This window comes from Crocodylus siamensis, chromosome 2, assembly GCF_052110815.1.
Source record: "Crocodylus siamensis isolate JL-2025a chromosome 2, ASM5211081v1, whole genome shotgun sequence".
Taxonomy (NCBI): domain Eukaryota; kingdom Metazoa; phylum Chordata; order Crocodylia; family Crocodylidae; genus Crocodylus; species Crocodylus siamensis.
In genome coordinates this window covers 236,336,171-236,351,917 of record NC_143396.1, presented here as the reverse complement: position 1 = coordinate 236,351,917, position 15,747 = coordinate 236,336,171, and the positions used below count along the sequence as shown (strand labels likewise).

The 15,747-nt window shown below is 36.1% G+C and overlaps 1 protein-coding gene across 12 annotated transcripts in view; it reads left to right on the top strand.

Moving 5' to 3' along the window:
* Positions 1 to 15,747, top strand: part of RYR3 (ryanodine receptor 3) — a 541,049-nt gene that overhangs the window by 142,707 nt on the left and 382,595 nt on the right. For all 12 annotated transcript variants that reach the window (XM_090033490.1, XM_090033491.1, XM_090033488.1 and 9 more), the window contains exons 4-5: positions 9,860 to 9,934; positions 11,517 to 11,595. In XM_090033490.1, the coding sequence (XP_089889616.1) occupies positions 9,860 to 9,934; positions 11,517 to 11,595 (154 nt within the window). The remainder of the gene's footprint in view (positions 1 to 9,859; positions 9,935 to 11,516; positions 11,596 to 15,747) is intronic.

Genomic DNA, 15,747 nt, shown 5'->3' with positions numbered 1-15,747 from the left:
CTAGGCTAACTCTCATTGAAAAAAACAACCCCTAGGAAAGTGTGCACTTCCCACCATCAAGAAAGCATGTATTCTTGCATACCAGATGGTCCCAAATAAGACACTCACTTTGATTTTTGGAAGGAAAAATGAAAAAAAAAAAAAAGATGTTCCCAGACTTATGGGATGGAGCCTAATCTCCAGCTCTATAACCCTCCCTTTCTTACTTAAACAGAAGCTGTAACCTAGCTGTGCTGAAGACTGGTTTCTATGGATGGATCTAAAATTTTGAAAAAAGCTAAAAATAGTCTATAGGGGTGGAAAATAGGAGAAGAGAAACCAGGATTAGCTAGTAGACACTAAAACTACCAGAAGAAAACTTAGCTTCATTAGTGGAGCATCAACGCTATTAAAATGAAGATCCCATGGTTAACAGCTGTGGAGTGATGAACAATGAGCAATTAAGTCACTAGGCTCTCTCAGTTGCCTAACTAGAAATTGCACTGCTTCTACCTAGTAGAACTGGATGCTCCTGCTAAACAAATCAGGGTGCTCCTATTCCAGGCAGAAAATCAGCTTCCCTGCTTAAGATGCACACCCTAATTTTGGGGTGTTGATTTTTGGGTAGAAGTATGTCTAGTATGTGAGCAACTATCGTACTTGAAGGTCTGTAGCAGCAAGTGAAAAATAATCCATTTTTAATTAGGTTAATTCTGCACCTTGTTCAAAATGAATACTATAATATTTCTTAGTGAGTTCCCTGAAATCTGTCAGACAAGTTAAGAATGAGATGGCTTTTTAAATCAATAAGTCGGAGTCAGGCCCTAAGGGTGTATCTGTATAATTTGTCCATGCTGAGACATACCAATATATTGATACACACAATCATCCTCCATTTCCTGCTTATACTAGGCTTTCAGCTGTTGTTTATCTCCTAGACTAGAGATAGCACAACTGCATTGGTGTGATGCTATGACACCAATACAGCTATGCTACTTCATTTCTCTACTTCTAGTTTAGGAGCGCATAAATGGCAAGAGTGGCATATTACAACACGGTGTTGTCTTGAGTCACACAGACATACTCTGAGGGCCAGATTCGATTCCATTCATTAGACATACAAATGAATTAGGTTCCTAACTGCTATGCTGTCCCACTTTGAGTCCCTGAAAATCCAGTCATTAATTTTATTTTACAGCAACTGCCATCTTACCTTTAAATTGAGTCCCAAAAAGCAGCGAGGGGGAGAGGACCTTCCACTGACCCTTTCCATTCCCATTTTTTCAGGGACTTGAGCAAGTCAGATTGAATTGCACATGGGTGCCTAAGATAAATTAATGTGTCTAATAGGTAGAAATAGAATCTGGCCCACAGTGCCCATATTTGGGCAAGCCTTTGGTAACAGATAGCGATTTGATCACACAGTAGAGGCATTTTCAAGTGAAAGAACATGTAACGTTAAATCTTTTCCTTAATATTTGTCCATATTGCTCTATACCTCCTACTTTTCTGAATATAGGATTCCTGTTTCTGTAGAATAAGTTGTGGGACCTAAATGTTTAATTTGTCTTTTCTCATATTCTAAATAGATATGCTTGTACACCATCTTTGTGTTGTTTTGAAACAAACATAATAATTAGTTAATATTTTACAAACGGTGGTATTTTTCTTGTGCTGATATGATCATTGAACTTGGGTAACAATAGCCTTTAAAATATTTGAGTATGATAATGCAGAATTTTTAACTGAATTCAAACTGCTTGTAGTTACTTATAGTTTTAAATGTCTAAACAGATAAAACATGTTGTTTCTAAGCATTCTAGATGATCAAATTAGATATTAAAATACCTACTTGTCAAAAAATATTGAAATTCAAGATTCTATTTTTAAATGGATTTTTACATCCACTTCGCATACCTAATTAAAGGTTTATTTTTTCATGATTTCATTATTCATGAAAAAAGTTGTGTGAAGAGTTTGTCTTTAAAAATGTAACCTGTTTGATCTGGTTGATCACAAATAGAAAATATTGATAATTTATGATGCATTTGCAAATGATGTTCACTTGATAGGAATGTGACAATGTGATACCTCTATTACAGTGTAAAAGGATTCAAATTTGTTTCATTTTGTAGACAAGACAGATAAATCTATTCTAGATTTGTTTTTTATCCTGTTGAAGTGATAAAGTCAAATGATACTAACATTTTTAAACAAAACATTGTTGACTGAAGTGTAACAAATCTTTTATTAAGGTCTTGATAGCATGGACTGCTTCTCCCCCCCCCCCCACCCCCAAGTGGTGAAGTTTATCGGACTGTGAGAACATAATTCTCCTGAAAATAATTAACACTTGGTGGGCTTATGGCTAGATACTGACCTTTTGAGATATGGTGCATTATAGAAAGGTAATATTAGCAAGTAGTACTTACCTGAGGATATCATATCATAATTAACTGCGTAGGAATGATACCATTTCTTGTTGCTCAATATCTCTTTATTTTTAAATTAACCTTGATGCACATTTTACATTATAACAGTGGCTTTGTAAGAATAGGTAGAAGAGTAAAGATAAACCTTTTGTGGAAATATAGTTTCAGGTTGCAATGCATTCTGTGTTACTGGTAGTGACTTGTTAGAAAATAATTGCTTTACAAAGCAGTACGTGAAGATTATTTGATGCGAGTAAAGGTAGGCACAATACCTTTATATTTAGGAACTTAAAGACTTGAAAAAAAGCTGCCTGTGACAGCATCAAAATTGGCAACAGGAATTTTCACTGTGCCATATCTGACAAAAGGGAACATTACTAGAAGTCCTGAAGTTATTGTAAAAGTCAGTTTGTTTTTTTTAAAAAAACCTCTGCAATAAACCTTTGGAAGTATATGATAGTTGCTTTGTATAGTACAGTAGTGTCCAACTTACACCCCACAAAGGAGAGTTTCTTAAAAAAGAAAATGTTATTTAATAATGTTCCCTGCAATGGGCCTTTTAGTTGAAGGGTTGCAATAAGCTCTGTAACTGCAGATGGGGAACTTAAAGGCGCTGCTTTCTTAGCTATGTCTCACCACTTCTCAGATCCTCAGAAGTAGCTGTGATGTGATTCTAGAGTGCTCTAAGCACCTGCTGTCTCCACCAACTGCTTCACATGGGAAGGAGGAGAATAGATGTAGTTGCTTCATTGCCTTTCTAGGAAGACTCAGAGATAGGGAGGAAACACCTGGCTTGGCCTGACTGCTAAAGAGCATTTACCTGAAGAGGGATCTCTCCTGCAGATCCACCAAGGAAAGCAGAGCAAAGATGGAAGAAAAGGACAAGATGAGAACAACAACCGTTTGGACTTCTTAAATCTCTAACTTAAAGTGAGCTATGTGAATGTAGACCAGGTGCAACTAATGACTGTATGCACCCTACAAATGTTAGAAATATAGTGTTGACTACCAAGCTGTTTAGGGCAGGAATTTCATCTCATTCCATATCTTTTAAGGCACTAACTTACATATCTATTAATAGCAGCTCATTTAGATTATGGTTTTGTGGTTGTTTCCCTTCTTTTTTTAAAATCAACTGTTTTGCTCATTTTGTTATCATAAATGTTTACAAGATATCTGCAGTTTTGCCCACACGTCACTGGAGCAGTCAGCTGCAGCTTTCCTCTGTCATAAAAAGAGAGATTGTTTTGAGCCTAACCTTAAAATACTGATATGTACTTCAATAAATATTACTCTTTTACCACTTAAAAGCAGATCATGAAAAGACCTAAATACTGCATAAAGTAAATAATACATCTCTCAAATTATTTGATAAAGATTATAGGCCATTCTATGACAAACACTTGAGATATTCACATATAATTCTGGCTGTCATAGATTTTATTTAAACTCTAAGCTTCTTCTTTCAAGGACTGTTGAACATACGAGGTTGTCAAAAAATCATAATAAAGGCTGAAGTTCAATCCTATTCTACCTGCTAGGTGTCCAAGTGGTCCCTCACCCAAAAAAGAGCATCTTGTCTAAGCCATCCACATCTACTGGAGCAGCTGCATTTCTTTTCCATTCTCTCGCTGAACAGCCTGTGTGCTTGTAAAGGTCAATCATATTCTGCCCCGAGAAAGTGCACAACTTTCCTATTCTCTGAATCCATATTGTGTTCTCATAAATAAGCACTGATCACAAAGTTACCTATGGGGCGGCCAATAGGAAATACTAGGCAAAGGATAGTGCATGGTGATGTACTTCCACCAGAAATAAGGAAACTTGGATTCTAGGCTCTTCGCAGCTTGGTGGGATCTGAAATGGCATCTCCCACTTCTCAGGAAAGTGCCCTAATCATCAGGCTATGGGCAGACTGTGCAAATATGATGATTTTTCTATTTCTTTAAATCTTCAAATCGAGGTTGGATATATTTATGGAAGATATACTTTTGCCCTTGTTTAGAAGTAACTAGATTAAATTTGGTCATTTGCACTATACAGAAAATCAGACCAAACGATATAATAATGGTTCCTTTTGGCCTTAAAATCTGTGAACCAGATATTCCAGTATTTGACTGACTTATTTGTGAAATCCCAGTATCTTTTCTAACCACTGCACCATCACTTAACAACTTCATCATCAGCTTTCATCAAAGCTCCCCTGTTACGCATAGATGATCTCTCATGGGGTGGCCTTACAAATCACTCTGGGCTTGATCCACCTACTTCAGGAAAGATTGCTCAAACTCAAGAAAATTACTGGTAACCCATGTGAAGACAATCCTTTGAGAAATGCCCTATTTCTTCTTCCTTAAAATTTTCCTGATTGACAGCTGACTTTTCAGTTGGATTTTCTTCTGCTGCTTTTAACTGGTGTTGTTACCGAGAACAACATTTGGCCATATGTTTAATGTTATAACTCTCTTCAATGACATGAGTTTATTGTTCTACTGAGACTATAGCACATTGTGTAATTACTTTTTCTCCTTTATTAAATTTGCTTGGAATAAAACTACTCTAGCTTCAGCCTTTGTCTGGGGAAAATATTGTTTATTTTCCACAAGTCAAACTTGTAATTAATTCACTTAAGTTTTCAAGAAGGCAAAGATAAAATGAAATCTCTTATTAATCACTTGTTCTTAATGCATGCATAATATTTTATTGAAAACCGATTAAGAAAAGCTTTTTTCCCATTATAACTATGATACTTTATGATACTTTATTCACATTTCTAGAGATCTGCACTATATTCTTGGTTAATAAAACAAAAAAATCCAGAAAGAAAGAAGTGGAATTAATTATTCTGGGCCTTTCATATTTCTGTGTTAAGTTAGTAGCAAATATTCCACTAAGCATTTCTAACAGCAAAATATTGTTGGTCTCCGTGCCCATTAACATATTCTCAATGCTGCTAGTTAGTGTTGCCAAGGAAAAGGAGAATAGTGACACCTTTTTATGGATGCAACCTTTCAAATACTTACCTGATACTTTTTACACTAATGTTTTCTCAACTTTTACTTAAAGATGAGCCTCTGCTAGCAGTCAAATTCTTCTTTATTATTAGAGTGATGCTGAGGATTAAATTCTGCCACCCTTCCTCAGAAAAAATTCACATACAATAGAAGTCACTGATTGTTTAACTGAGCTGGGACTGAGTAATGGTGTTAGGATTTGTCCCTCATTATGGTAAAGAATTTTCTGTAAATAGCATGAAAGAATATGCATCATATTCCAGAATTTAATCTAAATTTGTAGATATTATGTTTTCACTTCTTTATCACTATTGCATGGGTTTTTTTCCAGATCTTCATATTTATATTAAAGAAAAAAATGTTTAAGAAGTAATACATATGCCAGAATGGAAAATTACCAAATGATCAAGTTTTGATATTTTCATGTATGCAGTTCTCATTGAAATGTGTTTTAACATAATAAGTTTTAGTGAAAGCTATGTAATAGACTCCATATTGTTAGGAAAAAGCTTTTTGATTCATTATGATTTGTTCTGCTATCAGTCAGTGTCATGATATATTGTTTGAAATGTAACTTGAGGTCCTGTTTACAGTGTGAAATAAATTATTTTTATACTGAATGGAAAACAAAGTTGTTCTAGATATTGATAAATTAAGTTGCATTGAGTATTTAATACAGGTGTTGTATGTTTAGAATTAGAAGTAGCTTTGAATTTGCATGATGTTTCCATTAAGATTTTGGTTAAAAAAAATGGGGCTGGGAGTAAGATTCTGTGCCTGGTTTGTCCACCGAGTCATTGTGTAACCTTGGCAAGACAAACCTCTCTTTGTCTGATTTGCCAATAATAATAAGTTATCAGATTTTCCTAATAATGAATGCTGTGAGATTTAATAGTATTTGCAGGATCATATATGCTTGCCTTCCTTCAAATTACTCTTTGTTATTCAGTGTTTTGTTAGCCTCATGACTGCCCCTCTTCTTTTTAATGCTGTAAGTGTGCGCACACGCAAACGCATGCACACACACACGCATGCATAGTAATCATCCACATTTTATTCTCTCACTTTTGCTTGCCTAGTCTGCCTCCACTTCTGCTTTTATTTATTGTTCTTTCTTAGTGCATTTCTTGTGCATTGGTGCCATTAAAAAGTCATTTTCTAGAGTTACCAAAAGTATTTCCTGTTTTCAGTAAAGAGGGAAACTTGTATTTCACCAAGAGTCCTTGGTAGAAAAGTCAGACTTTTTAACTGTAATCATCATTTCTTTACATTTTAAGCCTCTACTATCAGGTTTGTTCCTATTATACGTCTTCAAAAGGCCATGCACTAACATCTACATCCATATAAATGAAAAGGGGTGGTGTGTTCAAATGAATGGTGGAAATGAAAGGTGGAAATTCAGACCATATATACATGAGTTTGTCAGGATCTCAGCTTTTTGTTTTTAGATGCATTTCTAACTACAAAGCTTGAAAATGTAAGCCTTAAAACTAATAAAGAAAACAAACCAAACTCCAGTAGAAGAATTCTGGAGGCCTTACTCAAGCTATTTGGATGTTCGACATTAGTGATCCTGAGCTGTATGTAGGTATATGCTCTCAAATTGTGGCTTGGAAAAGAACTGTGAAGGTCATTTTGTGAACCAGCTCAGTTGCTACAGCGTTTATGCTTTGCTGGCCAAACACATAATATTTGGGCTGTCTTATTATGTGCCTCAAATTTTAGTAAATTTTCTGCTTCCTGAACACTAGATCGTGTCACAACCCCTATCTAAATGCACACTCTCTCACTAGGATTAAACCTTCTAGTACAAGTACTCTTTATGTGTAGCTGTGGGCAGTTCATATATTCATTTCCCTGCAGATCACTGTATGGTTACTTAATACAGCTGTTTTACTCATACCTGAATTTGGTTCAGTGTTTTTCAGTTTTCCAGTTATTAAGTGTTTTAGCAGATGATATGCTTGAGGTACATTCATATTAATATTTAATTATTAACTCCCTCTTTCTCATCTACTACCCCCCAACCTCTGCTCCAATATACAAAATTCTATTATATATCTTTTGAATAAAAGAAAATATACATTTTTCTTTGCCACAAAAATGACACGACATACAATTCAAAATGTCACTTATTTGGCTCCACACATAGCTGGTCTAATAAATAGTAATAAAAGCAAAATTGTGGTGTGGGATGCTGCATCTTTTTTTCCTTTAAATCATCAAGCAGCTCTTTGAGAAAGTTCAGATCAGTAGGCTATGGCAGTTGATGGCCAGCTGGATTTTTTACTTTGGCAGGCAAAATGCAATAACAATTGTATTTTTTTTTAATGTAATTGCTCCTTACCCCCCACTGCATGTTAAAACATGCAGCATTCAAACTAGAATGTATTACTCATTTTTTAATGGGAAAGATGCCAATAACTTTATTCATTTTTTAAAATACTGATTGGGTTAGAGTTCTCTTAGAAATTCTGGTTGTTATAAAGCTTTGTATAAGCAATTATCCTCCCATTAGCTCTTGTTATTCTACACCGACATTGGACAGAGTTCTGATCATGGGTATCTATAGACATTAGGGTGAGGTCAGTCTAAATTCCCAACGGTTCAGAGATTCAGGGGGTTTAAATCAAGCCAAAAATGGTGGCCCTGATCTAACCTAGTTCACCTGAGTAGGTGAACTAATGTGGATTGGTAATGGGTTAACCTGATCCAGTGAACATCTGCACAGGTTTAGAGTGCAGTCCTGGGACTGGGAAGGCCCACCCATTCACCTCAGCCTTTGGGCTGTGCTCTTCCTACCCCTGCTCAACCCTGACCAGGCTATTTTTAGCCCTCTGATTTCCCACCCACTGACCATCCCCTTCCTCCTGTCAAACCACTATGCCTCCTGATCCCATCTGCCTCTCCCACATTTCCAAGTTATTTGCACTGGATTGCCTGTGTGGCTCCCTGCACTGGCAAATGCCTGTACATGCCACTCCTAGTCTATGATCACACAGCTTAAAGCAAGCTGCATGATTGTAGAAAGGTTGTGGTGAATGTTTGTATGCATCCCATGCATTATAAGAGAATTTGCTTTTGACACTACTTTGCATAGATAACTGATGATTTAAGGTAACTGCTTTCTTTTTTTTTTCTTGGAGCAATCACTCTGTTATAGAAATTCTTGGAGGGTGGATGATTGGGATTTTTAGTGCTTGGAGGATGTTGACATAGAGGTGCAGAGTTCAAAAAGAACAATGAAAAAAGATTTTTAAAATGGTAGAAGTATGATATGAAAATATTATTAAGTTATAGTTTTGAAGCACATTTTCATTTTCTGTCTTCCAAAAAAATAAAATAAAACAAGGAAATGTTCTGAACGTAAAGAGAGTGTTCTTTAATATTAGCTAGTTGGGCACAGTTTTCTGATAGTAATCTCTAGAGAAAACTATTTACTGAAAAAAATAAGGACTGTGTTTTCATAGAATCATGGGTTGGAATTTGGCAGTCACCTTAAAAAACCCCCAACTTTTGGCATCTCAGCTGCTTCTGATGACTCTTTCTTCTTCTTTTACCTTAAAAATGTGTAACTTTGTAGAGAAAAGTTTGATAATGGTATTTGCAAGTGCACCACTTCCAAGAAGCAGTCCAACAAAACCTTTTGGCTTAAAATGACACATTTTCTTTAGTCTCACAAGTCTTGAAAGTTACAGTAGTGGAAGAGTGATATTGTAGCCATGATCAGCTAGGAACTATGTGAGGGCAAGAATTTCTTAGAGTGATATCTTTTATTGGACCATCTATGTAGTTAGAATAAAGTTAGAGAAGCTTTCAAACACAAGACATTTTTCATCTTAAATGTTTAACACTTTTTCATGTCTCAACTAAATAAATATTTTAAAAAGTGGGCTGCAATCATTTGTTAAAGGTTTAAACTAGTTTTAGCAAATGCTTATGGCAGCATGAGGGTCACTGAGCATTGATTGTTTATTATGCAGGATCATAAGAAAATACATAGGTATGTGAACTATTTAGGAGAGTAGTCATACTTTCTCTCTTCAGATTTCAGTTTCATAATATTTTTTTTTATTCTGAATGCTTCTGAGAAGTTTATAAGGAAGGTAAGAAGTATCTTTACTCATTTCATTTCAGAACATACCACTAATAGAAAAGTTCTTTGTTTTAACGTGCTAAAATTACAATTAGATCACAATAATTACTTGTGAATTAGAGTTCATGTAAATGTTTCACTTCAAAAATACTTATTTACTGGTTGAATAACTCAGGGGTTTTTTTTGAATGTACATGACTTTTGCGATGCATCTATACTTCTCCAATCCCTTTTGAAAATCTGTATGCCCAGTTCCAGTGACTGTTCAGATGTTTATGTGACTGGTTCTATTGCATGTAGCACCGTGAAATGTGAACATTTTGTGTCATTTTCTACAGGCAGCTCAAGGAGGTGGTCACAGAACCCTGCTTTATGGCCACGCTATACTACTTCGCCATTCATTTAGTGGAATGGTAAGTGCCGTAGAACTACTATAATTAACTGTATATTTACCATGAGAAAAACGTGTTAATTTTTTTTTTAATTTGTTCTTATAATTGCTAAGATTAAACTTATAGAATCATAGGGTTGGAAGGGACCTTGAGGGTAAGATTAAATTCATATTAATAAACAATTTAGATCAAGTTGCAACCCTCATATGCATGCAAGGAAACAATTATTCTATTAAAGAACACTTCAGTCAATGTTTTCAAAAGTGACTCATATCTTTGGGGACCTGAACCATTATCAACCATTTGTAAATCAAGTAATTTTATGTTGTCTTAAGGTACAGGTCAAAGATAGCTGTTATTTACTGAGTAAAAAAGATTAAAAATAATGTAAAATGAATTGATGAGAAATCTTTTCTTATTTATTTTGTATAGCCTAATGGAAGTTTGTATGGCGAGAACCACTGAAAATTATTATGATATGGTGTCAATTATAGCATAACTTCTAACAGCTAAAATGACACATTTTGTCATAAGGTCAATAAAGATAGTTACATTTCTGGTTAAGTACTGTAGGAGTTCATTATTATATATACACTAACAACATTTAAGGCAGGAGAGCTTTTTAAATTACTGATTCCCATTTTTGAGCCCATAGCAGTCTAAGATACAACTGTAAACCACTTCTATTTGCAGTTAACTTCTGTATGCTTAGGAATCCATTAAAATGTTTGATGCTAATAGATGGTATGAGAAAGTTGCTGCTAACCAGAAGAGCCTATTTTTTTTTGGAAGTGTCTTTTATATAGTAGGGAGTATAAGTTGTCTATTTAAGTTGGTCTAATAAAAGATATCAGATTCACCCAAAGAACCTTGTTTCTTTTATATAATAGGACTTCTATTTTTTCCCAAAATTTTCAGGGACTATATCCACAAATATGCTTTTGAGGATATTTTCATGTTCCCTCACATTAATTTTATTTGTTTGATTGCTTTGGAAACAAGTTAGAAAGCTTTGGCTTGTCTTTGCTGCGGGCTGTTGTCCCACTGAAAAGTAAAGAATCCATGGAAACAGGAAACAGAATAGATGTCCTTAAACAACATCTTCTTTTCCCCTCTGGTAGAAATCTGTACATTTCTTTTGATCTCTGGTAGTTCTGTCTTTATTCTCTGTAATCTGTCATCAATTGGATACACTGTGTGAACATGTAGCAGTGGTTAAAGGAAGCATATGGTTACTTTTTGAACAACCTGATGTGTTTTCCTCATGAGCAGTGCTGCTGTTTCAAAATCTTATTTTGTCTCTGAACCTTTACGCTTTGGAGGAGGACTTTTATTATACTTGAAGAAATTATTGCAAAGTGAGGGTAGGAGTTTAATACCTTTATAGAAGTAAGACTGGACAACTCTTGTGCAGGAAGAAGAGGAGTATAGTTGGGATCAAGCTTGACATCTTCCTGTCTTATCTATCATCAGGAAAAATGAGAGATTGAATCTTCACAGTTGGAATGGGTTATATAACTCTTACAAGTAGCATTGACTAGAATGCATGCTTTAGCTGATTCCTTTCATTTTCATTTTTTAATAAGTTCAATATGTTTTGCAGTATTTAACATGTTTGACAACATCAAGATCCCAGACAGATAAACTTGCATTTGATGTGGGGTTACGAGAAAATGCAGCAGGTATGTCAATATTTATAGCTTTTCTCTGACAAAATAATTGCCAGTCATGCTAAGCTTAAGAATGCTTTTAGGAAACATGGAAGCTATCAGCATTATATACTTGCATACTGGTCATTCATTTATTTCATTAAGGCTAAGTACAGACTGCCAAAAAACCCAAGGCTAAATTGATTCGGTCTTTGCAGGTTAGTCTAAATGGCAGAGATTAAATTGAAACAGAAGTGAACAGACATTTACCTTTGATTAGGAAATGCAGCCACATGCCTGCAGTGGCTCAGGCCAAAAGCCAGGGGCACTACAGCATGGCTCTGTAGCATGTAGCCAACATGGGCTGTGGATTCGCTTCCTCTTCCCACTGCCTCCAAAGTCTCTGTGGTTTGTAGTCCAGAATCAGAGTAGCAGGACTCTGCTTCCAGGTGCCTCTGGGATTTCTAGGCTACAATCACAGACAGCAATAAGTTTGAGTGGGAGAAGGGCTGTTTAACTCTTCTCCTTGGCTCCAGACCCCAGCTGGGGCCTGCCCTGGGGGGCAGTTGCTGCCCCTGCAGACTGGGCTACATCTGCAGCTAGGCTTGGCCTATATCCCTCCCCACCCCCCTCAGCCAGTCCTCACTGCTCCAGCTAGGGAGCAGTCAGCACAGCCCAGTCCAGGGCTGCAAGCTTGCTCCGATGCTGAGGGACTCTGATTTAACTTGAACCAGGAAGGGGTCTGGGACACAAGTTGCTTAAACTGGTTTGACCCAAATCAGTTAAGCCTGATACTACATTCAACCAGGTTTATCGTAAACCAGTTTCAGCCATTTTGAAACTGGTTTATGTGAACTGAGCTTCTGTTCTGTTACATGTTTAAACCAGTTTCTGATCACTTAAGCCAGTTTATGTGTAACTTCTGTCCCTAGCCTAACAAATGATAAGATTGAGTTTCTGAAGCTTTAGCACCAGAAGGAAAATGTGAAATAAATTATGTTAGCCAATGCAAAGAATTCATGTAACCATAAGAGTATAAATACTGGCAAAAATATATGGACCAAATATAATTTTTATCCAGTAAATAAAAAACAGTGTTATGTATTTATTTCAAATGTATTGTATTTAGCATATTTGTTACATAGTAAAATTATTTCTTATCTTCACACACTAGTTCATTGATCAAAGTATATATTTATTGAAAAGACCAAAGTGAGCTTTGATATAAAAGTTCTTTTTTAATAACAATGGGGCAAAATAAAAGACAGAGACTTCAAAATCAACATCAAGTTTTGAGCTGGGGGCACTGTTGTTTACGAGAAAAAAATAGTAGATATAAACATAACTCATTTGCCATCAAATATTTTGCATTTTATAGTCCATTGAAACATCCCAGTTAATCTTATCATGATTTTGTTATTTTCATTTATGTAAGCTTTCTTTTGCCCTGATTGTGTTAATGAGAAGATTTTAGTATTGCATGGTTCTTAGGCCTTACACATGACATGTATCATGCAATTACAAGATTAATTGCACAATTAATTTAGACTGGCTACATGTCCAAATGAACGCTTGCACCATAAAAAGGTACAGTCAGCTGTTAAATTAGAGCTGGAAAATGTACAATAACTTTATAGCTGGATTCTGTCCAGCTTTGATTTGCACATATAGCAGGGTCTACCCTCTGAGTCTGGGAGCCTTGGCAGCTGCAGGGGTGCACCATGCACAGCCACGGCCCGGAGTCTTCAGACTGAGGAGATTTCAGCCTCAGCAGTACCCTGCAGCTGTGGGACTCTCTCCCAGCAGCACCCCAGCTGGGGGCTCTAGGTCTTGTCAGTACCCCACGGCTGCCAGAAGCAAGAGTCCTGCAGCTGGTGGGATTCTGGGTCCTGGAAATTCCCCAGCAACTGAGGGAGCTTTTTATTTGTCAGAGCAGGGGGAGCCCAGGATGTTGATAGTATCTGATGCATATAAAAGTACAGCTGTTCCTGCAGCTGCCAGCTATGGACACATTTTTGGGATACAGTGGAAAATTTGGGCTGACATACTTTGGCCAAGTTGGGGCCTTAAATGGAGGGGACATTAGTTTCAGCAGCAACCTGTGTTTTCGTGAGTTTTATTTATATAAATATAGATATAGATACAAACTAAATAAATAAATAAAAGCAGAGGTCAGGAATACGATGGGGTAACATTTAATGTATATGAAAACTTCACATGGGAGTAGGGGGTTATTTTACTATTTCTTTTTGGGCTAGCTGTTATCTTACACACTATTTTGAAACTGTAGTTTAAAATATTGTTTCTGTCACTCTTATGTAGTCTCCACAAATGTGCGTTTAGAAGGGGATTAAGTAGGTAATTTCAATCTGTTACATGATTATTGCTTAGTCTGTTATATGATGCTGTCCTTTCTTTTGACATGTAACTTTAAGGACTATATGCATTTTTATGTCTTTGAACTCCTGTGCCAATCAAACCTGGTATCTTTTTTTCCCCCTTTTGGAGGTACTCTGTATTGTTCTATGTGCACACCTGGCTTTGTAATGTATATCTGCAGCTGGAAAGGCAATTCATCTTAGTATTTGCTTTTTTGTACATGTACTGAAAAGGTTTTTTCATATACACGTCACATTGAAAAAATAGTCTTTACAGGACTGTATGTGCTAAGCATTTTGATAAGTTCTCTGCTTTTGAACGAAGTAGTACGTATCACAAGTAAATATATTTTTCCTCCTATTAAAGTGCACTTTTGAATCCATTTCAGGGCTAACAGGCACATCTACATGAGACACTACATCACCATAGTGATAAGCTATGGCAATGTAGCGTCAGCAGGAATGAACCATGATTCCAACGCTACTGCACAGTAGCAACAAACTAGTGTGTAGTGGGGTAGGAAACAACCAGTGCACCTCTGGGACTGCGCCTTAATGGCGGTACTAAATGCCTGCACAGTAACAACTATGCAGTCAGGCACAAGTATAGGTGTACCCAAAGAGTGTACTTTATGTGGCATGTATGAAGTCTGAGGTTACTGGATATTTGAGAGCAATTGAATGGTGATATGGAAGCACATTTTGTTTGGAATCAAGTGTGTGTATATTCCCTTTTAATTTCTGTTGTTTAATTTCTGTTAATTTTCTTTTATTTTTTATTAAGGACATTAGCATGAAAAAACCCAGAACATTTATTTCCTCATAGTCCGTCTTCTCCCGTGTTCTGTCATAATCTTCATAATTACCTCTATAGAACTCATATGCCACTTTACAAAGACTATTGGAAAAGAATAAATGTCAGGTGCAAAAGTATCTCTTAATAATATATTGTCTTAAATGGTGAGACAGCTCTTTGCCTTCTTTATGTTTGACCATCTCTTCTATTTATGTGTAATTCCTTCCTACTTTTCATGGCCTCACAATTCTTGAATCTTCAATACCTGTCTATAAATAGCCACCAAGGGGTGTTAAAATATGGGACAAGATGTATAATCTCCCTGGGACTGTTATATGTGTTCTTATTAAGGGCAGTGCTGAAAAGTCTTTTTAAGCAGGTAAGGTTTGCACTGGCAGCAGAATATACTGAATTGGTCAACTGTTCTATTTTTGTAACACAGCAATATTGTAAGAGTGGTAGATATTATTTTTTTAAATAAAGCATAATAACTCTACAAGCCACAATAGAAATGTTACAATAAGATGGTGTGCATATGCAAGACAGTAGGTAAGGGAAGGCACACAATGAGTTGATAATTAAGATCAGTGTAGGAAGTCAGTCAGCAACTCAGTAGTTGTAGGATCCTTGTAGGAAATAGTTTCCAAATTATGTTTTTAAATGGTTGGTGACTCTGTGAAGCACACTGAAAGAGACATGGAATAAAACACAATTTTAGATGCCAGGTTTCAGTAACAACACAGATTGGCTGACAGAACTTTGGCATTAAAGGTGTGAACTGACAGAAAAAAGAAAGTGTGTATAGAACACAAATATTATTCAGATAAGTTATTTATAAAATATATAGTAAAGAATTTAGTAAACATCATATATTTTATTAAGAGATGTGGGTAGCTGTGTTATTCTGAAGTCAGATAAAAGGCAGGACAGGGTGGCATCCTAGAAACTTACTTGTTCAGAAAAGTATACTTTCACAGGTGCAGCCTATGAATGTACTTGAAGAGAGCAGGG